Genomic DNA, 23583 nt, shown 5'->3' with positions numbered 1-23583 from the left:
CAACACTCCTTCACATAAGCCAACAGACAGCCGAGAGAGAAGGGCTGAAGCAGGTTGAAAAGTACAATAGAACCTGAAATGCAGCCTGTATGTACTCTGTGGTGGTGGCTGAACAACAGAACGTCTGAAGAATCAAGCCTACCTGTAGTATAAGTTTTGTGTCCTGGGGAACAACTATGACAATCCGGGAACCCCTTTCCACTTTCCGTACATTTTCTCCTTTGGCCTCCTGGCTGCCGGACACACCAGCCTGTAACGCTAAAAAGACCACGGGATGAGACCTGTGATCGCAGAAAGTCATGCTCCATTAACCGGCACTGAAGCTGCCCGGTATCTCAGTTAATGGCAAGTTCCTTTGCTCTCCCAGTCAGCCTCAAGACCCTTGGAAGGGGCCTTCTCTTCACAGACTCCTGGAAGGGGCCCTCTCTTCACAGAGCCCTCACACATTCATTTCCACAGCTCAGGTCCGTACGGCTCGCCAGTAGGGACCCGTGTTGGAACTTAAGTATTAGATGAACTGTATAACAAAATTTCATTAAGAATTTTTTAGAACTATGTTTCTTAAGTTAGGATTTTATTTGTGGAGTCTCTAGTAACTGAAACGGAATGATTTTCAAAGACACTATGTGGAGAGGGTTACAGAGGTGGCCTAGGGGCTAAGGGTGTGCACTGCTATTTCAAAAGACCAAAGTTCAGTTCCCAATGCACACACTGGGCAACTCACAAGTCACTGTAATTTCAGCTTCCATGGATACCTGTACCCACATGCAAAACGAGTGCCTTCATTTTGTAAAGGAAAAGCTTACTTTTAAGTGAAGCATCCCTCAGGGAAACACACTGGCAGGTATGGGAATGGGTTGTCAACAGTAAAAAGTCATCGCACACTGCAAACGACGTGATATTCGATGCCACCTGTAACAGGCAAAACAGGGCCAAGAGGAGGTTGGATACTGTACTTAGAAACAACACTGTGAGAAGGATCAACCCAAACCAAGCCTGGATACCTCAGTGTCATTGATGAAAAAGCGACACCTGTCAGTCAGACCAAGGACACACTCCTGCAAAAAAAAATGAAACTGAAATTACAACAACTCCATTCACAAGTGCTTCAGCCTACGGTGCTTACCACACAGTCTATTGCTCTGAGATTCCCTAAGCCTCTGTAATCAGGACCGGATGCAGACAGCTAAGACAAGGGTAGTGCTGTGCAGGGCGTGGACACGCCACCACCCAGGCAAGCCCGCCATTCATCCTATCTACTATGCTTGTTTTCAATCTATTCGTTCTGTTCTTTGACTCTGTCTCCAAAAGTCAATCTCCTATCCTATTCCTATTCCTCTCCAACCTTGTCCTCTGGGTAGCTAGAACCACATACTGAACATGAAAAACACATCTCTCTAATGATTAAAATACAAAAACAGCTTTATCCTTTTTGGAGAGGGTAAGGGGGTTCACTTTTAATTATTTGTCAGAATAAAATGAAAAATTACATATTTCTCTTCACTCCCAACATTTCTGTTTATCTAGGCCAAGTGAAGAGTCTTTCTGAACAGTGATTTATACTCCTGACAGGGACAAAAGCCTCCCCTCTGCTCTGGGAAGGACACCACATCCTGTACCTCAAGGCGGGGGACCTGAACCAGGATATACAAAAAGAGGAGGCTGTGGCCTGCAGCATCTGCCATGTACAGTACCCATCTCTCTAAACTCGGGGTTTTTCTAGAACCTTCTCCTGGAAAGCTTTCCGGGAACAGCTTTCTTCTCCGTGTCTCAGCACACTCATCAATGCCTCATAAAGGCTTTCCTGAACTATCACCATACTAACTATCATCCTTTAGTTATCCCCAAACACTCACTGTTTGCTCCCATCAGAAGGAATGATTCTATCAAAAGAAGGTGTGGTGGTTTAAATGACCACGGCACTCAGAGGCTCATATATCTGAACACTTGGTTCCCCAGCTGGTGGAACTGTTTGGAAAGGATTGGGAGGTGTGGCCTTGCTGGAGGAGGTGTGGCACTAAGGGCAGGCTTTGAGGGTTCCAAAGCCCAGGCCATCAGTTAGCATGCTCACTTGCTTGTGTGTGCTCTCTGTCTGTCTGTCTGTCTGTCTGTCTGTCTGTCTCTCTGCACACACCCACACACACTCTCTCTCTGTCTCTTTCTCTACATTCTCTCTCTCTCTGCCTTGTGGTTGTTGTCTCGACATGTAAGCTCTTAGCTACTATCCGGCACTATGCCTGCCATACACCCACCATGATGGTCATGGAATAACTTCCCATGGTTATGGTGTCTTACCACAGCAATGAAAAGCAAGTAAGACAGAAGCTGTTTTGTTTTATAACTACTACATCCTACAACTCATCTCAAATATAGACATTCTAGTATTTGTGGGTGACAGTTTATCAAGTATTATTCTTCACAATATAACCTTTCATCATAAGGCTTTTAATGAAGTTTTGACTCTTCTGTAAGTGACAGATGAAATTTACCAATTACATGTATTATCTCTCTAAATTTTCTCCTGAACTATGAAAGACGGATTATCCCCTCTCCTAGATGAAGAAGGTGGAGAAAGATAACACCCTGTCACGACCCTGGGATTCAGTGGCGACAAAGGTCCATGCTATTGTACCCAATGCCCTTGGCGCTGACTGCTCTCCATGGTGAATTTCCTGCTCTGTGTTTATTTATTTACCTGTTCTCCAATCATGGCCACTTCCATCTGTGTGCACGGCTGAGCGAATCGAACAGGAACTCCTTCAGAGTTCTTCCACGGTTCCACAGCCAGAGGTGGTGATTCTGTTGTAAGATTGGTAAATTTAGTTTACAAATAGCTCATAAGCTCTTCCCTGGGAGGCGCTGAAAAAGCAAACAACATCCCATGCCTCACCCCCAAACAGAAGCCAACAGCAAAACACAGCATGCAACTTGCATTTCTCTCCATCCATCAGGACACAGAAACAGACGAGGCCTGCCAATGCTGCGCTACAGCATGGCTGCCTGGGGGTGAGTGTAACTCAGTGATGCAGCGCTTGCCTAGTGAGCATCAAACCTGGGCTGGAACCCAGCAAGGTAAACAAGCAAAAACAACTAACAGCCAAGTGAAGTAACGCAGACTCAGACAGACCAGCACCACACGCTCTCTCAAACTAGACTTTAACTTCTATGTGTGTATGCAGTGTGGGGAGGGTCATGTCACTACACAGGAGACCAAAAGGCAGGAAGAAGAGATACTGGGAGGGCAGAAGGAAAAAAGGGTGACAGAGTACAAGTGACATACAAGAAGTTAGTGGACCACCGGGGGTGGGGGGTTGGGGGGTGAGGGAGATGTGGGAAAGGAGGATTAATAAAAATATATAGACATGCCACAATGAAAACATCACTTTGTATGTTAAAAATAATAATAACAACAATGACTAAAAAAGATTGGAATAAACAATCCCCAATAATCAAGTGACTCTGATAAGAACTCATGAGTATACACTCTTAAGAATTATTTATAAGTCTGCTTTCCTAACATTCTGATACTCACCCCAAAGGCACTTGAGCACCTGGCCATCAGCCAGCTGCACCACCACTGACTTGGTCTTGGAATTGTAACATAAACCAATGATGACCCCATCCACAGTCACAGATGAACTAAAGGAAAAAACAAACAAACAATCATTGGTAATCTTTCTTAAAAATGGAGACACTTCACTGATTTTACTATAGTGAAAACTAACAATAATCCTTTGGGGGTACAACACTGCCTATGTCAATGTCATACATATATCTTTACACTCAAAGTGCAAGACTCACAGACATAGACAGACGGAGAAGTAAAGTGTTTACCTGTCACTGACACACCTTTCCAGAACTGGTAAGAAAGCTGTCTACCCTGTAGGAACAGCACTCCTCCTCAGGTAGGAGCTAATTATAATGTACTGCAGTTTATTGATTTCCTTGTGTATTCTTTTTTTAGTGTGTTTTTGTTTGTTTGTTTGTTTTGGAGACAGAGTAGCTTTGGCTGTCTTGGAACTCATTATGTAGACCAGGCTGGCCTCAAACTTACAGAGATATGCCTGATTCTATGTCCCACGTGCTGGGATTAAAGGCGTATGCCACTACACACACCTTCTTTATATATTCTTAACTTATAAACTCATCAGCTGGGCCTGGTGAGGTCAGCCTGTAATCTCCCAGCTACTTAGGGAGCTGAGGCAGAAGGATTATAAGTTCCAGAAAAGCCTGAGCTACAGAATGAATTCATTATCAGCCTGGGCTATTTATTGAAACCCTGTCTCAAGTTTTAAACAGTTTTAAAAAGAAGAGTGGGACTGTAGAGATGGCACAGTGCTTTAGAGCACTGGCTGCTCCTCCAGAGGACTCAGGTTCATTTCTTAGTGCCCACATGGTTGCTCACGACCTGTAACTCACTTCCAGGTCTGATGCCCTCTTCTGGCTTCCATAGGCACTGCACGTACTTGGTGCACAGACATTCCAAACACCCATAAACATAAACACAAACATAAAGAAAACAAGAAGGCGGAAGACATGTGCTTCCCTGGTATATTCAGGACCCCAAGTCCAACCCTCAATACCACTAAATATATACATACATAGATACATGATAAATGATGGAGAAAAATACAATTTCTTAAAGGAGAAGGCAACTACAAAAACAAAGCCAATGCTAGGATTCCATTCAAGGAAATTACTTGTAACCAATCACGTGAGAGGGAGAGAAGTGGGGAGAAGAGGAGGGTGGGGGCGAGGAGGAGGGAGGGAGGGAGGCAAGCTCTAAAAACTGATCAGTTTCTCCACCAATGCCTCAAATTTGTGAGGGACAAACTATCTTCCAGAGATTTTGAGAAAAGACTGAGCTGGACAATGGGACTGTACCTGGCTCTTGCTTGACCAGACAAGTCAGGTGACCTTACACCTCAGAGGCAAGCCCACAGTAGATAGTGCTGACGGCACATACATCAGAGGTATCATGAGAAAAAATGAACTCATGGGAGTAAAACACCCAGAAGATGATGTTACCATGCAAAGCCACAGAAAACACAGGCTACCAACAGTTCTTAACTGATCAAGTGCCATTTCATCACTTAAAGACATTAGTATTTTACATGTACAAAAAAGTAGTTTTTGAGATACAAAACATTACAATCATAAATGACATTTTTACTTAGAACCCTAGTGCTGAATTAGTTAGAAACTATAGAAATGTGGACATTTCTAATCCAAACTGTTGTGTTTATCAGAAAGCAGGGTTCTGCTGAATTCGGGGCAGCATGTATCTAATGCAGAACATAATCAACGCAGAGATCTTCACAGGAGGCTTCTTCAAGATAGCATCAAGTTTTGTGAGCTGCCACCATAATGTGACCTAACAGGGAGGGCTTTAGTTACAAGCGACCGTAAGGTTAACACACAACACTAAGCACAACACTAAGCAGCCAGTCTCCCACTGCAAACCTGAAGCATCCTGGGAGGGGGCCAGAAATCTTCTCTATCCCCCAGGGCTTGAATGACAAAGACTGCAGTTGTCAGCACTGGTATGTGACACAGGTGAAGCCATGAATCAAACAAGCTTGGGCCCAGGGTATATGGAACTAGCAAAGGAAGAGACTTTCTAATGTGAACAAAGCCACACACAGAAGAGGAGGGACAAGTTTAATGTTACTCCTCAAAACTGAATGTAGTAATATACATTTCTTTACTACATTGGCCCATGAGACTTGACCACTGTAATTATCTATTAAAATCAATTGTAAAATCTAATGATTACTTTGTGAAATGTGAGTGGATAACTGATTAAAATACTTAACACAACTTACAAAAGTTTTGCTTATCTGAAATCTCCTTTTTTACCATTTCTTGACACATTTTTGATCTGTTGTTTTGACATGACTCAAAACTGCGTCCAGGCAGGCCCCTTCCCATGTGCCTAAGGAGGGAGCTACTCCTCCTCCTCAGCCGCTCTGTTCACACACAGTGTGACGTCACTGCCAGTTTCACATACTAATTACATGGTACCTGACATCCAGATGTCCTTGCTCTTCAGCCATCTCGGAAGGGACCATAGTCAAATGGTGGATGACAGACTGCAGGCTGGAGTGGCTGTGGCTCACAGCCAGGAAAGCGTCTTCTTCAACCCAGCTGAAAAAGCTCAGCGGCAGTGGGTTAACCCCCCTCGTCTTCAGTGTTCCCAAGCTGAACTCTGTTTCAGATATGAAAGAGTATCCAAGATGAGAAGAAGCTTTCATCACTGAACCTTCAAAGGCCAGCAGGCATCTGCCTCAGAAGACAGGGCCCTTTCCAAAGCACCTCACACCAGAACCACTAGTAACTGGGGACAGTTTCCTTGCTTCTAACACATTCCTGATCTGTCACCTCACAAAGGAGAGCTCCTGCCCTGTGTCCAGTGGCAAGTCACTGTAGCTACTTTTTTTTTTTTTTTTTTTTTGGTTTTTACAAGACAGAGTTTCTCTGTATTGATTTGGAGGCTGTCAGTCCAGCCCGGCCTCGAACTCACAGAGATCCGCCTGCCTCTGCCTCCCAAGTGCTAGGATTAAAGGCGTGCGCCACCAACGCCCGGCGAGTCACTGTAGCTACTTAAGAGGCTCATCTGTATCGTGATCTTTCTGTTCAGCCAGCTCCACTGCACACAGCTCGCCCAAAGTTGTACCACACGGGCCTCGCAGGCTCTGGTTCTCTCCAGATTCCTCCCAACTCTTTCCCAATCCAAATCAGTTCTTCCCTGAGGGTCAACCTGAAGACTCATGTCATCCTGTTTTCTCTGAATAACTGGGATTTTCCTTCTTGATTTTTAACACATTCTAACCCACAGCTGTACAAATAGTGGGTCACAGTATCACGTGGGGTCACATGACTGCATGTGAGGACAGCAGAAAGAATAGGAATCGGGATGAACAAGTAAATGGTAAAATCTATGCATTCCAAAGAGCTGAGGTTGCCGTCCTTACATGGGTTTATCTGCCCTCAGGAGCACCACTCACCTCCTACAGAGGGGGGCCTCCCTAGCCATGGGCAATGAACACGACAGACCACTGGGCAGTGAGCCCGAGGACTTTCCTGTCTTGCCATGCACACAACACCAGGACTGCCATGTTTTAATGCGGTTTCTGGAAACCAAACTCAGGTCCTCATGCTTGTAAGCCAAACACTGTTGGCTGAGTTATCTCAATCACAAAAGAATTGTTTTAAAGCCAGGTGTGGGTGGTCCACACCTTTAATCCCAGCACTCTGGAGACAGAGGTGGGTGGATCTCTGTGAGTTCGAGGCTAGCCTGGTCTATAGAGTGAATTCCAGGAAAGGCTCCAAAACAATACCAGAAAAACAAAAACAAAAAATTGTTTTATAATAAGTTTATGGTTATCAGTAAATGCTTGATTTGTACACTTTTATCTATCTATATACCCAGTTACATAAAACTTAGTAGAAAAGGGGTCATGAATTGAAGGAGTTAAGGAATCATATCCCTGCCTAGTGGTTTCAAATTATGTTACAATTTGAATCTGGAGCTGGGCAGTGGTGGCTTAGGCCTTTAATCCCAGTACTTGGAAAGCAGAGGCAGGCGGATCTCTGTGAGTTCAAGGCTAGTTTGGTCTACAAAGTGAGTTCCAGAACAGCCAAAGCTGTTATACAAAAAACCCTGTCTCAAAACACACAAACACACAAAAACAGGTCTGGGATACTCCTGCAAGGCCATGTGTTAAAGCCTGGACTCTAACCTCTGTACCCTGTAAATAACAGCATGAGAAGGAGGCAGAGATTAGTACAAGTTTTAATCACTACAAGAATGCCCTCACCTCAGAGGTGCCTATTCTCGTGAGTGGGTCTCTTGCATCACATGCTACAATCATAAAGCCAGTGCCAAAGCACTGGGGCCACCAGGTCATTTAAATCCTAAACCCTGGGAGTCAAACTAAGCCTTTCCTTCTTAAGCCGCTCGATCTTAGGGATTTGCTGTGGTAACTGGAAAGCTGGCTGACCATGAAGGAATGCAAGCTTGTCAGCACTGCTTATGCAGGCACCAGCATACACTTCCTGGAAAACTGCTTGCATTACATAGAGAGCACACACCTCAGAACCCATTTCTAGATCCTCTTACGTGTGGTACTTGTTTCTATTAATTTGTACCAGGTGTCCCTAGTAATGAAGAACAGGAACACTCCAAACTGGATAGACTCACACTCCAAGTTCTGCGGTGAGCAGGTCCACGTCCCTGGGTGAACTGTTACCTATTCAACTCTGCTTTTATTTGTTGGTGCTCTGTAGCCAGTACTTAGGGGCTGGCTGCCATGCCCTTCTGCAAAGGCCTCCAGGGGGCCTGAGGTACTTAATTACACCCAACCATGTGTACTGCTGTTTCAGAGGGAAAGTACACACTGATTTCAACCTGAGAGTCTAAAATTACAACTCCCAGAAATTCTGTAATCTGGAATAAGACCAAGCTAGAAACTGAACTGGGTCATCCACATACAAATGCCATATATATATATATATATCCCCATTTATGTGAGGGAATGCAACTGTGTCTTGGTGTTTTTACCTTCATCTTCCCATGAGTCTCTCTAGAGAACCAGGCAGCCATGGGAATGAGTTCCCCTGCCACTCAGTAAACTAAGTCATCAGTGTCCTTCACCAGGCTCAGCTGGTGTACCTACTTCACGTTTCCCAGAATATAGGCTGGGTGAATTCAGGACAAAATGCTGATTACATCCCCAGAGATGCAAAATACTTAGGAACTCACGTGTATCTCTTTTCCAGATGAGGTGTTCTAAGGGGAACTTTAAATCCATTTCCACCCACGGCTCCCAGTTTCACTGTGGAATCCATGTCTGGCTTATCGCCTAGGAAACAAAAGTGCAAATATCATTGCAAGCTATTTCTCTTAACACCAAGAATGTAGGGTCTTGCAACTTGTGGGTTCTCAAAGACATATGAAGCAATCTAAAACAAAAATGACATTTCAGCCTCATTCTTGAATCACCACATACCTTTCAAGCTCAACCAACACATCTTTCCATTCATACCATTTCAGCCTGTTTTCACCAGTGAAGACAACTCTTCAGCAGGGCCGGGGAAAAGGCTGTCTTCCCCACACTGTCAATACTCTCCACTGTCCCAGTCACCTCTCAGTGGTCTAAATCCTCCACAGTCCTTAGCATTCACGAGACAGTCTCTCCCCACTGCTAATCTACTTCAACCCTCTAAAATACTCTACTCTGTTCAAGACCCAGAACACTGTGCCCTGTCCCGAGCTCTCTAATGGTGTCTAGCTCACTCAAGAGTAAAGGCCTTCAAGGCCCTGAAAGAGCTGGCGTTCCCTGTCACCCACCCACTCCCTGTCCTTTATCTGCCTATCATCACTGACCCTTTGGCTGTTTCCTGACACAACACAAGAGACACCTTTGTGGCTGCTTCTTACTGCTTGGGATGCTCTTGCACACATGTGGCATCTCCTGCTCTGATTCTCCGCAGAACTCAAATGTCACCTTCACAGAGAAGCCTCCCTTGTACCACCCCACCCCCACCCTCCCCCATCCCCTCGCAACAGTTACTCTCCTGGCTGTCTTCCTAAGTCATTCTATGATTAACTTTGCTGCACAGCACTAACCAGCTGACAAACTGTAACAATGAGCATGTGAGCATCACCTAGGTAAGAGCCCTTTTCACGTGTTCAAGAGCTACAACAGCACTGTGCAGTGTGGCCCTGAAGTCAGGGATGCTGGAGTCCTGCCCATGGAGTTCCTACGAAAGGGGGCTGGTCGTCTAAGGGCTGATGGAAAGGAGGAGCCCCACTGGGGATCAACCGGCCCTGATTACTCTCTCGGCAGCTATCAAGGCTTGTCCTCACTGAAGCTCCAACGGCATCTGAAACAAAGCCGTGACTGTCTGTCAAGACACAGCCACAGACCCTCAGATATGATAATGCCAAGTGTCGAGTCTCCCAGGACACGGCGTGCAGACACTGCCCGTCTGTGGCCACAAGTACACACCTCTGAGCAGCAGGAAAAGGCTCTGACTGCTCGCAGGACAGCACTAAGATTGTGTCCATTGTGTGCAAAGGGACAGGGAGATGCCGCACTATTTCCAGAGCCGAGTGTTAGTATTAAGTGACGCCCTCTTCAGGGTCATCAGGGCATGGGGAGATGTATGCATGAGCCAAACAGGACAGAAAGAGAAGAGGAGGCTGCGATTAAACACCATAACAGACCTGAGTGTGAGAGGCACTGGTGCCGACATTCATGACAGCACACTGGCCTGCTTCTGTTCTGCAGCAGGGACTGCCCTGAGCTCCTTAGTTAGGCTGTTTCCACTTACCACACTTGTAGACAGAAATCTGGTTGCTGGCATCAAGGACAGCAAGGTCATTGCTCTTTTCAAGTTGAGCAGAGAACACAACTTGATTCACTGGATGTGGGAATAGCAGCCGGTAGGTACACATGGGAGGAGGGATCACAGTCTGCCGGAATACCGTTATCAACACCCGTTCTGTACAACGAAAGGGAGGATTAGTCATGCGGGTGTTCAGTGTGCAAAAGCAGGCAGGAAGCATCACTGAGCACCTAAACGGCATGGTGGCATGCAGTAGCTCTTCACAATAACCGTTAGCATTTCCTCACTAAGAAACCTATAACAGACAGGTGCAAGGAGCTCTGTCTGCACCTGGCTAGTGTGGCCTTCAGAACTCTACTGCCCCTGGAAACGTCAGGTGCCAGGGATCAGGGCAAAAAGACCAAGAGGTCAAAGTTCCAGCTGTAAACCTGGGTCTGCAATGAAGAGGGACTCAACTAGAGTACCCGGTACCTCCATAACCTTAAGGGCCACAACTGGAAGGTTGAGAAAGGAGGGCTACCATGGGCTACTCAAGGAGCCTGGTCTACCCAGGGAGGACCAGGGAGATATGCCACGACTCCATCTAAAAAGGACCCCCAATGAAAAAGCACTTTTCTTTGTATAAATTGGTAATGAGGTAAGGCTAAGTTCTCTACAGGACATGATTATATAAATTAGTATTAAGTGAGCTACACAGAACATTTAGTGCCAAGAGTGTCTATCTGCTGTCAGCAAACTGTCTCTGGGTATTTCATTCTATAATCTGCTCTCCACCACTGATGCCTACACCTAATTAAATACAATCTTCCTTACAGGAGATAAATATCTATGATTTAACTGAGCATCCTGGAGAAAGAGGTAATTTACAGTGCTTAGAACAAAAGCCAAAGCCAAGCACAGTGGAATGCAGGGCCAATACAAGGCTAACACCCACTGCTACATACACAGCCCCACTCCTCCGCAGAATGAGAAAACCATCGGCCTTCAGCTTCAAAAGCCAGAAGTGTCAATATATAAGGTTATAACCACAGTTCAGCAGGGAAGTGGCATGGGGAGGAACTAGGGGTTTCAAGCAACTATGTATTCATTTACTGACACTCCCAGTCAGACATCAAACAAACTAAACACTAAGATGAAGATGTCCCCACTGTTCTGGTCAAACCAGCACGTCTGCAGGCTCTGGTCAGGACCCACATGCTCATCGGCACATTTCCCAGCAGCTTACTTCCATCAATAACAGCCACATTTGCCAAGTCACTGGCACTATTTCCAGAGCTCCGGTCAGTGGTCCAGTGCCAGTCGCAGCAGAGATAACGCCAGCCCTGACACAGAATATGTAGCCGGTATGGCGTCACCGGGTCCCACAGCAGAGACACGATCTGGTTCTTCCCACTGGTGCTGAAGGGCAGGCTTTGCTTGAGATACCAGTGATAGTTCCCCATGGTCCAGAGCTGGACTGTGTGTGGAGAAAAGGAAAGGAAGGCTGTCAGAGACCAGGGGACCCAGCTGAGCACCATTTGCAACAGGGGGACAGTGTTAACTTTGCATTTTTCCAAGAGTCCTTCTTCCTGTTTGGTCTCTCTAAAATAATAGTTGTGTAATAATCAATGCCAAAAGATAGCTAAGTCAGTATTTCAGGATGTTTTTGGCATGCAAACTTGAACAAAAGATAACCAGACTAAATGTGCAGCTATGCACCACACCGTAGGGATACAGTCTGAGAAGTGTGACGTCCACAGGTATCATCTAGGGCAAGCATTGCAAAGTATCTTCACAGAGAATCAGACAGCTACAATGCCCTTGGGGATACAGTCCAGTGACAGCAGGGCCTAACATGGCCTGCTGCAAAGTCTTTACGTGGCACACGACTGCACCAAGGCGCTCCAGGGAGGCTCTAGTCCAGCGGCACTGTGGTAAGCTGGGTTTAAGATGCCTGTTGTCTGCATGCAGTTATGTCCAGGCTATCTTGTATTAACCAACATTCCTCTGCCTGAAGATTAATATGCACTCAGTCATCCCAATATGTATTAAAATTACCAATTATGCCCAAGATGGCATTTAACTTCCCCACTTAACTTAGTGTTCACGGAAAATAATGCTTATCGCTAATCACATCATTATAGCATGTCTATGTAGCCATGGGCTAGCAGGCTGAACTGCAGGGTTTATGCAATAGAGGGCAGGGTTTAGCCAGCATTAAGAACTACTAAAATAGCCAGGCATTGGTGGCGCATGCCTTTAATCCCAGCAGGCGGATCTCTGAGTTCAAGGCCAGCCTGGTCTACAGAGCTAGTTCCAGGACAGCCTCCAAAACAATACAGAGAAACCCTGTCTCGAGAAAAAAAAAAAAAAAAAAAAAAAAAAGAACTACTAGACTGAATGCACAAACTACTCAATTACATTTCAGATTAAAAAGTCCTGCTGATTAATGAGTTTGAAAGAAACTTAGAAAATAGGCAAGCTGAAACATTTATGAACGTGTTGACTTCACTCCTGTTGGCTATGAGCTATGTGCCTAATAGCAAGAGTTAATTTAGTGGCACAGAAGAAAATGACAGTGATGTAAAATGATACACATGTACTCATGAAACGGACCCTTGCTTGTGACAGTGTCAAAGCCCGTTATAAAACAGTATGTCCCAATGGGAGGGTATGGAGGAAAGAAAGATGGGCAAGTTTGGAGGGAAGGAAGGGAGAGATGTTCAAGTTGAAATACAATCTCAAAACAAAGCAAGCAAACAAACAACAAAAACCAGTGTGGCTAGGCAGTGGTGGGGAACACCTTTAATCCCAGCAGAAGCAGAGGCAGAGGCATGGGAATCTCTGTGAGCAAGTTCCAGGACAGGCTCCAAAGCTACAGAGAAACCCGGTCTTGAGAAACCAAAACAAACAAAAACCCAGCATGTATCAGCCAGGCATGGTGGCACACACCTTTAATCTAAGCAGAGGTAGAGACAGGCAGATTTCTATGAATTTGAGACCAGCCAGGTCCACATAAGACCTACCTTAAATACGGGAGGGAGGGAGGGAATATCACGAATTACATTTAAACAGGGTTTGGGGTTGGCTGAGTGACAGAATGCATGCCCAGTAAGTCTAAGACCCTGGGTTAGCTAGCCAGCATGGGGGGGGGGGGGAGCAGGACAACAGACCATCCTAAGTCTGTACTTAATGCCTACATCTTAAAAGCTACAAAAAAGCCCATCTCATGTGCAACTGAAATCCACTCACTTCTACAGCATTTGATTTCCTGCACTGATGATTGTGGTCACAGAGTTTGTCTTTGCTCTGCTAGCGTATGGTGCCCTGGCTAAGCACTGATCTAGATGTTTCTCTGAGAAATTGTAAGTGATTACCCAACAATGCATGAAAGTCTTAAAAAAAAAACCAGGATTCCCAGGAGAGAAAAAACTTTGTCTCAAAACCACAACACAAAATCCTGCCTGAACTTACAGCCTGCCGCAGAAACTCAAACCTGCCATCCCCACAGGCACGCGAGCCAATTCCTTAAAACAGAGCAGCCACATCCCTCCTCCCCCCCTTCCTCTATCTACATCCTGCTTCTGCTTCTCCAGAGAACCCTGAGTAACTCATGACTGAAGTCCTCTGGAGACCCAAACCTAGACCCTCCGGTGAGCATCTACACATGTAAGGCTACACTGAGTTCACCGAAGGAGGAAGGGTGAGGGGTATCACACACGAAGCATGAGCCAACATTCACCCGCTGCCATACCATAGCTTTTCAGAGGAGAAGTGCCATCTTCCCTCGGAAGGTCTTCCAGCCACACAGCAAGCACAGTGGAGTCTGCATTCCACAGCAAGTCATTTACCTGGGGGACAGAAGACACTGCACCTCCGGTTGCTTGTCTGCTTCAGACTCTGCAACACTGAACTCCCCGCATGTGTGAATCAACCATACAGCACTAGAGCTGACCTCCAGCTCTGAGTTACTGACCTACAGTTGTTAAACCAATTTGTGCAACTGGTGCTATAAAAAGGACTTAAAAATGCTTAAAGATTTAAATACAAATTTAACAAAAAAAGCAATATAACATTTTTAGAAAAATCAAGAAACTTGACTATTAGACATAGTAATTACCTTATATTAAATACATTATTAGTTATACATATTAATAATTAATACTAAGTATGGTATAATATAGATTAAAAAATATGGTTCCATAAAGAAAAACTCTCTTAAAAATTTACACAAGAAAGACTATCCTACGTAATTTTTTAAAAATTGACATGATTAACGATTTCATATGTCTCCAACCAGGATTTTAATGGTACATTAGCTGCTTAATGTTTAAATATCGGTCACTTGGAAAGTTAGTCTTCTTAGCCAAGAAGAAACGCCGCTTCTCTTCTAAGTCAAAAGCCACCTTGTTGGCACAGCAGCCTCTATTGTAACCTTTATCAAATGCAAACTCCTGCAGCCGAGGAGAGTGCGCCAAGCTGGGGGACAGAGACTTCAGACACCTACTTTAATTTCATCTTTGAAGAAAGGAAGTGTAAACTGTCCATGAAGAAGGCCATTTTTCTCAAGAAAGACAATATCTTGCTGGTTGGGTTTATCTTGAGTAGAGGCGATCAAACTGCCTGAGGGTCTGAAAGCAAAGTCCACGTTAGAATAGTCAAGAGTTCAACCTGCTGGCTGAGCACAGGGAAGGCTTAGACCAAAGATTCCTATTTTTTCTCAGTAGAAAAAAAAATAATGAAAGCCTTTTTAAAGGTGTGTGTGTGTGTTTGCGGTGATGGTTCCAAGGAAGTTTTAAGCTCACCATTTGTGTATTGACAAGCAGTTCACCCCAGTGTGTAAGAGGAAAAAGTGTTCTTCCTAACTGGTCCCAAGGCACCATTTGCACACAGTCTTTCTGATTTAAACTGTAACTGAATGATTTAGGAAAAAAAACAAACCTATTTCAAGTATAATGTCCTAAGTGATCCCTTGCCTTTTCATTTGCATAACGGCATGAGCCTTCCATGCAAGGGCAGGGGCTCAGCATTTCTCTTTTGCAACCATGTTATCCACGCGCCTCTCCCCACTTCTCTCCAATGGTTTAACTCAAACACTCAAATCCCACTCTAGTACTGGGGGGAAACAGATGTCTGCAGCCTAGAGGCCCCTGGATTTGCATGCGACAGACGCTGCTGCAACAGGTGGCATTTATTCTACCAACATCTGCATGCAGCCAAAATGACAGGCGAGTGGTGCTTGGCACAAAGCAGTGCTCTGGGGAGTGAAGGGAAGGAGGCGTGGTTTAACCTGCAAGTTTCCCAGCCACAGACCACCCGCTGCAGGAACCCGCCCAGAGGACAGTGGCTTTTCACTGTGGGGCGGGGGGAGCAGAGGAGCCCTAGACTCATTCTCACACTCACTTCCAAGCCAGGGCGGGCCCCAGTCCTGGCACAGGCTCGCTGGTTGAGTGCAAAGCAAACTCCCGGTTCCACACTCTGATCTTCCGAGCCCCTGCAAGGGAGGTAGAGTAAATACACACACTTACAGCATAACCCCATCTCTCCTACACATTCAAATCTGACCTTCCGAGCAAACACACACACTTACAGCATAACCCCATCTCCCCTACACATTCAAATCTGACCTTCCCAGCAAACACACACACTTACAGCATAACCCCGTCTCTCCTACACATTCAAATGTGACCTTCCCAGCAAACACACACACTTACAGCATAACCCCGTCTCTCCTACACATTCAAATCTGTACTTAGCAGGTGAAGGAGGACCAGATGGCCTTAGAGCCCTTGTATAATTCCTACGCCATTAACATTGAAGGTGGAGCCTCGTTCCCTACTCTGTATAATAAATAATCTATTCAGAGCAAAAGAAAACTTTTCTAAATTTTAATTAGGCAAAATTTAAGTGTAATTTATTTCCATACCTGTTTGTGGGCAAACAACACTCACAGCAAAAAACTGTCCATCCCCACGCCAAGTAATTTGTGGTCTATGGTCATCCCAGGGCAGGGCAGACTCATGCTAAAGAGAGAAACAACAGTATTACTGGAGAACCAATGCTAAAGTCAAACAATCCTTGGCCACCAAATATTCATCTTTTATATGTTGTTGAAGCTACCTAAAAAATGCCTTCAGAGACTCTCCAGGAACTTTCTAGAAGGGCTCTTAGTCCCAGAAATTAAGAATAACTTGGAAACAAAGTTTCTTCGGGCATTAGAAGGCTACAAATAGGGGTTAAACACAACAAGCAAAGGAAGTAACTGTTCTGTCAAAAGTTTTATTTCATTGTGTAAACTTCACGACAGGACCAAGTGAGGAGACTGGGCAGTGACCAGCAGTAGCTGTAGCAGGGCGCGGGTAAAGCGATGCTGCCCTCTGCAGTGAGGGCTGAAGAAGCTCAGTGCCACTAACATCTCCCAGCAAAGCCATGGAGGGAGCAGCCGAGCCTATGGCGGGGAAGGTAAGCACAGGCACACCTCACACCCCAGTGGTTGCTCCATTTCAGAATGCGGCTAGCTCTGCCTGGCCACAGATTAGATCTGGCTAGACTATACCACACCTTTCTAAGATGCCCTTCAGTATAGAACACAAACTTCCTCCGTGTAAAGTTATTGTGTGACAGTGTCTTCCAAGATGAAGCATTCCTTCTTGTAGGGACACAACTTAAGCAGAAAGGTTAAAAACTCAAAATAGATCCAGGAAGTCCCTGAAACTGACCGGAGTCACTAGGCCCCTCCCTGCCAGAGTAAGCAATAAACGCTGAGAGTCCCTCTCAGACAAGACAAGCTTCAAAGAAGACTCTTAGAGCATACAGCTGCCTGGGAAGAGCAAAAGCCAGCTGAGCTGCCTGGAAGAGGTTCAGACTAGAGTCACTTGGAGTAGATACCCTCCAACATGCTCAGCTGCTTAGTCTACCCAGTAGGCTCTAGGTTTCCCAGTTTTGTTAACTGTCACCATGCTAGGGTGGACCTTGGTAATGCAGCTGTCTTTGAGTCATTTCTGTTCCTATAAGCAACCCTTTATCCTCAGTCCTGAATAACCCAATAAAGTTCACTGGTTCAGGGCCGGAGAGATGGCTCGGCAGTTAAGGGCAGGAGCTGGTGCAGAGGCCATGGAAGGATGGTGCTTACAGGCTTGCTCAGCCCGCTTTCTTACAGAACCCAGAACCACCAGTCCAGGAATGGCACCACCCACAATGGGCTGGACTCTCCCCATCAATCACTAATTAAGAAAATGCTCTGAAGGTTTGCCTACGGTCCAGTCTTATTGAGATACTTTCTCAACTGAGGCTCCCTCCTTTTAGTTGACTTTAGTTTGTGTCAAGTTAGCATAAAAATCTCCAGGACAATTACCATCAGCTCAATGTCTGTGCTCGCCCACAGAGTGCACAAGCCACTGCAGGCAGAGGTTTTGTTTCCTGTCATGAGTGTAGCGTATACAAATCCTTAATAAACAAGTTTTAATGGGTGAGAGAACTCATAGACAGCAAGAAAATATTAAGTGACTTTACTGAGTCCAACAAGGTGCCTCTGAGGCCCAAGGCAGCACAACTCAATACCAGATCATTCCCATGAGTGCTGACTGGTTCTGAGTAAGCAATGGGTTTTTAAATCTGCTTTCTGAAAGCTATAAAGTTTTAAGTCAAGACAAGATCTTTAAGAAAAAAAATGAATGAGCAAAAGTTAGAGAATTCCACTGGACAGAAAGTGAGATTGGATACAGTACATTAGAAAGACAGAACAGTATCTCTGCAGGGTAACTCATTTCCCTGGGATACTATGAGCCATCACTTTATTAAAATAGACAAGATCAGCCTCTTATCTAGCTATGCAGTGCTACCGTGGGTGGAGGAGCTGAACACCTACCAAACCCATCTTACCATTTGCACCGGAAAGGCTGCTTGCCTGCCTTCTGAGCCGTGGAACTGCGTCTCCTTACTGCCCCATCCAACAGTGACAAACTTGCCTGAAGAAGACAAGCAAAGAGCAGACACAAGAAATCAAAGCAGACTCATTCACTCTTCATGAAGGCAGTCACTGACAACTCAGTAGTTGAGCATTAGCCGTTATGTTTAAAAACTGAGTTTCCAGGAGCTGCAGAGATGGCTCAGCGGTTAAGAGCACTGACTGCTCTTCCAAAGGGCCTGGGTTCAATTCCCAGCACCCACATGGCAGCTTACAATTGTCTATAACTCCAATTTCAGGGGATCTAATACCTCCATAACAATACACATTAAATAAAGTTAAATAATTTTCTTTTAAACTGAGCTTCCCAATGATATACAGCAATGATTTTAGGGGAAGTGAAATACCCTTATCTTGGGAAGCATGACCAATTCAGAAGTCTGACAAAATGATTAGTCAGAAAGAACCATGAAGCATTCATAAAACATGTCCATGAATCACAGAGTAAATAATTCAAGACAATAGCTAGGAATGAAATTCTGACTTTTAGCATTAAACCAACCAAGTTTTGTGTTGTTGGGGAGAGGCTATAGGTTATCAAATATAGGTTCCCATGTAGGTTTATCTGAGACTCCTCTGTCAGTGCCCAAAATCAGAACACAGGCTTCCTACACTCTGCCTGGCTTCCCTAAACCACGCTGTTTCTCTCACACAAAATATAGAGGCAGAGGACCAGAACTAGCACAGACTATCTGCTCCTAGAGGCAAGATGTGGCACTCATCCATAAAAAGCAACAGAAAGATGGTCCTGACACCACCAGGCAGATCCAGGACCATTTCCTTCCCTTGGCCACTAACTGTGAAGCAGTCTACTTACAATTCTACACGTTACAATTCCACACAGTTTGCTGGCATGGGCATGTCTAAGGGCAACAGGACCTCAAAGCACAGCCTGCTGCACACGGAGAGCAGCAACCGCCCTCACTCACACCCTTAAACTCCTCGGCCAGGCTCCCAAGAGGCCGAGCATCAGAGTGGGCTCACAGCAGGGATCTACAAACTGGAGTCCACCTATGTTCACAAAGAAACTTAAGGTACAAACTCAGATTCTCCTTCCTTTGATTTACTATCCGTCTGATACACACACACACACACACACACACACACACACACACACACACACGCACACACACACACATGCACACACACACACACACGAACTGGGCATTTAAGTATGACTCTAAGTGTCCTTCACTCTGGAAGCCCCAGCCTCCATCAGGACCCTATACTCTTCTAGCACTATCTATATCTGCTCCTAAGCAAGGTCACACGATTGGAGGGATTCTCTGCAATCAGAGCAATCCCGCATGTGTGTATTTCACATGGCAAACCTTCACAGGCATGAAAAACATCCGTGGCAGACTTCATCATCTGATACCTACACACCAGCAGGTCTCCATTCTCCTTCTGTTACTGACATCTTTATTCTCATCACACAGCTTCTAGGTGGAGTCACAGTAAACTCTTTTCGTCTATCACATATCCAAAGCCTATTTATTTCAAGTTTTATGCTGGTATTTCTCATGTTGTATGTGGTTAAGAGGAAAACCACAAATGTACATTCCTGAGTTTCTGAACTAACTAAAAACACAGTCAAATGTTTAATGAGCACCAGTTTCTTCCTGAGTCCATTTTCCCTTCCAGATCCATGCACACCTATAGGAACCTACAACCTCATCCCCACCCTGTCTATAATCTTTCTATACACGCACACACGCATATAGACATGGCTCTAAGGCATAGGAACCCCACCAAAACAGTTTAATCCCACACTCCTGTCCTAGCACCCAGCATGCTGCCTTATGCCCAGGTCCCTGAAAAAGCCATGGAACAACTGGTTTGGCCTAGTCGCCCACTCTTAACCCTTGTCTATCAAGTATCAATCATTATGGCTACCCTAATACATCAAATCATTTCTGAATCTGTGCCATCTGCCCTAAGGAAAAACTTAATCCCATTGCTGGCATCCACAGCACTCCTAGGTTTGTTTCTGAAGATTTAGTCAGGCAGCTCTAATACTTGTTTTGTTTTGGATTCTGGTTTTTCAAGATGGGGTTTTTCTGTGTAGCTCTGGCTGTCCTAGAACCTGATCTGTAGTGCACACTGTCTGGAACTCACAGAGATCAGCATGCCTCTGTCTCCTGGATGATGGGATTAAAGGTGTGCATCACCACCTCCCGACTCTGAAGTTATTACTTAAAGGGACAAAAATAGTAGTGTCCAAATGTTATCCTGGACTTGGCGAAGTGAGAGGTATGAAGTCAGACCTTAGTAACAGTTCAGATACTGTTCCTCACAGTCCCTCTTCAATCGGGTCAGCTGCACAGGGACTTCCAGTCGCCAGAGCTCCTTATAGTCCTAAGTGTCTCCTCTCTTTCTCTCCCATCAAAACACTCACAGCCCCAGTGGCCAAATGATCGTAGCGAGAAGAAAATCTGGCAGCCACAGAAGAGATGAAGATTGTGACCTCGCTGGCAGGAAGAAAACACTGCCTCTAGCACACGACCCCTTTCTTGTGGTCTACTAAACTGTACTCCAAACGTGCTCTCCTTATTCTAGCGTGAACATTCTAGAACTTAGTAATCCTAGTCTAAGTCTTTCCTGGGGTTTAAATGTTATCCAGGAGATCTTAAGCACAGAATTCTGAGAAAGCCACCTCTCAGACCTGAAGAGAGATTAGAGACACGTCTGTTAAGACCTGGGATGGCTGAAGTTCACTGGGCTTATGACGAGTGTTAAGTATAAGAAAATGAGTAAAGCTGAAGAATGCAGGTCCTAGAATGTTTCAGAGCAATGCTTACCTTCACCAAAATCATCTTGGTGTATCGGCTTCTCTGTGATGACTTCAAAGTCTCTTGTCATCATAATCAGTGTCTCTTGACCTTAGGGAAACAAATCAAACCCTTGTTTGTTCATGTGACAAATAGTCAACCTAGTGTGTCTACAGCACAGGAAGACACACAGAAGAGACAGAAGACAATAAAAGGAGCTACAGTTAGAACAGAAGGCATGCATACAAAATGCTTTGAAACTTAGCACTGACTGCATAAACCCCACAAGAGTCCTCAGAGCCCTCCTCTACTACTTCAAAACTCCCTAATTTAACAAGACACTTCTACAGACATTAAAAAAAACCTCACCTGGAATAAAGAAACTCAAGGGAAAAGAAAACCAGGCAACAAAAGAGCTGTGAAGAAGCTGTTTACCAGACAGGCACGAGGGCTCAACTTGCCACCAGGCCTGACATCCTGAACCTGATCCCTGAGCCCACATGGTGAACTCACCCCTGCAAGTTGTCCTGTGACCTCCACATCCACACCCCATTGCCTGGGGTGACTAGAGGTGTCTAATTAGTAACACTGGACACCAGTGAAAGGCTTACCTGTGGCAAGAAGCACCAGTTCTTGATCGGGACTCCAGCTCATGACAGAGATACCACTGGCCACGCTCCCAACACATTCCAGCTGCATCAGAGAATACCAAAATGGGATGTTTAGCACACCACTGTCTCAATAAAGACTTACTATGGACTCCATCAAAGTAATCAAAATGCAAACACCCAAAGTTGGAAAGATCCACCAGACATACCTTCAAGAAGAGTTGTTGAGATGCTAGACACAAAATTAAGCATAGTGCGTAGGAGGGACATGAAGGTCGTGAATGAGATAAAACAAAGACTCTATGAAATGCTTAGTTACCATCAAAGTCCTTGGGAACAAAGGGAATCTAAGAGCAAGCAGAGCCTTTGGAGTCTAGGAAAGGTCTGTCAAGGTCTCCAAGCACGACAATACGACCAGGAGAGAGAACCATCAGGGGAACAACCAGCGTGGAGGCCTCAAGGCTCAAACTCAACAGAAACTAGAGCCCAAATACACAAACAGAGGCATGAAGGTCAAAGGTAAAGGGAATTTAGGAACAGAACGGTATTATCAGGCAGTGGGGAGCACAGTCTTTGATGGGTGACAGTGAAAGGCCACAAAGGAGAATGATCTCAACTCAGACGAACAGGCTGAAGAAACCTCAGAAATCAGAAGTCTCTCAAACACGTGGCTAACTTTTGAATGTAAGAAATACCAGTTAACTTATGCGTGAGAGATTCTGACAGTTCTCACCATGAATGAAAAGTACAGTTTACTAATGCATTTAAGGAAGTGGTCAGGAGCGAAGGCGCCACACACTATCAGGGTTCAAACTCCACCTGCTAGCTTTGTGACCCTGACACAGCTACCTAAGCTCTCTAAGCCTTAAGCACTTCCAAGCACGAGAAACAACAAGCTATCTAAGAAGACCACACTGAAGAGTAAACAAAAATTTGCATTAGCAGGGCAGTGGTGCACACCTTTAATCCCTGCCCTTGGAAGGCAGAGACAAACGATCTCTGTGAGTTTATGGCCAGCCTGGTCTACAAAGGTCCAGGACAGCTACAGCCATGACAGGGAGAAACCCTGTCTCGAAAAGCCAAAATAAATAAATTGCACTAAAGAACCTAGAAAAACGGGCTTGGCATAATTTAGTAATTCCAAAGTATAATTTTTATCCCACTATTAGTAATTCTGTAACTCCTGTCACATAAAGTCACAGTGCTAAAGAGATCACAATTGCTGAGCCATGGTGATACATACCTTCAACCCCGGCACTCAGGAGGCAGAGGTAGGAAGGTTGCTTTGAGTTCAAGGCCAGGCTGGTCTACAGAGTAAGTTCCAGTACAGCCAAGGCTACACAGTGAAACTCTTCCTTGCAAAAACAACAAAATAAACAAACAAATAAATAAAAGAGAGAGATAGAGATCAAATCAATGTCATATTTGTTATTGTTCTTGTTCCTGAAATAATGGCAATCCACCTGCCTCAGCTTTCTAAGTGCTGGACTGTAGACATGAGACAGCATGTCCAGCTTCAAAGAAGTATTTTTAAAAGGTCAGGAAACTATACTACGAAGGTAAAAATTGGAGCTCAGCAAGTAATCGTGCTTGCGGCACAGGGACGCCAAGCTGAGCTCAGCCACAGAGCACGCACGGTGCAGGAAAGAAGTGACTCGCACAAGCTTGTGCTCTGCCCTCACACCTACCGTGCACTCCACCTGCACACTCACGTCACACACACAATAGTAACAGTCTGCTTTTTAAGAGAAGGGGCTGGAAAGAAGGCTTAGAGGTTAAGAGTACTGTCTGCTTTTCCAGAGGACCCAGACTCAATTCCCAGCATGCACACAGCAGCTCATAATCACCTATAACGTCAGTTCCAAGGGATCTGATGCCTTCTGGCCTCCACAGGCACCAGACACAT

The 23583-nt window shown here is 45.2% G+C and overlaps 1 protein-coding gene across 1 annotated transcript in view; it reads right to left on the bottom strand.

The window, feature by feature from the left end:
* The window catches only part of Elp1 (elongator acetyltransferase complex subunit 1), a 50838-nt gene that overhangs the window by 22743 nt on the left and 4512 nt on the right, over window positions 1–23583 (bottom strand). The window contains 17 exon segments of the mRNA XM_040738137.1: window positions 143–258; window positions 807–912; window positions 1005–1058; window positions 2696–2799; window positions 3533–3639; window positions 6025–6179; window positions 6181–6208; window positions 8765–8864; window positions 10339–10509; window positions 11579–11809; window positions 14087–14183; window positions 14840–14963; window positions 15736–15826; window positions 16259–16355; window positions 18214–18299; window positions 21100–21180; window positions 21681–21762. Coding sequence (XP_040594071.1) covers window positions 143–258; window positions 807–912; window positions 1005–1058; window positions 2696–2799; window positions 3533–3639; window positions 6025–6179; window positions 6181–6208; window positions 8765–8864; window positions 10339–10509; window positions 11579–11809; window positions 14087–14183; window positions 14840–14963; window positions 15736–15826; window positions 16259–16355; window positions 18214–18299; window positions 21100–21180; window positions 21681–21762 — 1830 coding nt within the window.

This window comes from Mesocricetus auratus, unplaced genomic scaffold (assembly GCF_017639785.1).
Source record: "Mesocricetus auratus isolate SY011 unplaced genomic scaffold, BCM_Maur_2.0 Super-Scaffold_6730, whole genome shotgun sequence".
Classification (NCBI taxonomy): Eukaryota; Metazoa; Chordata; class Mammalia; order Rodentia; family Cricetidae; genus Mesocricetus; species Mesocricetus auratus.
This window is presented reverse-complemented; position numbering and strand designations above follow the sequence as displayed.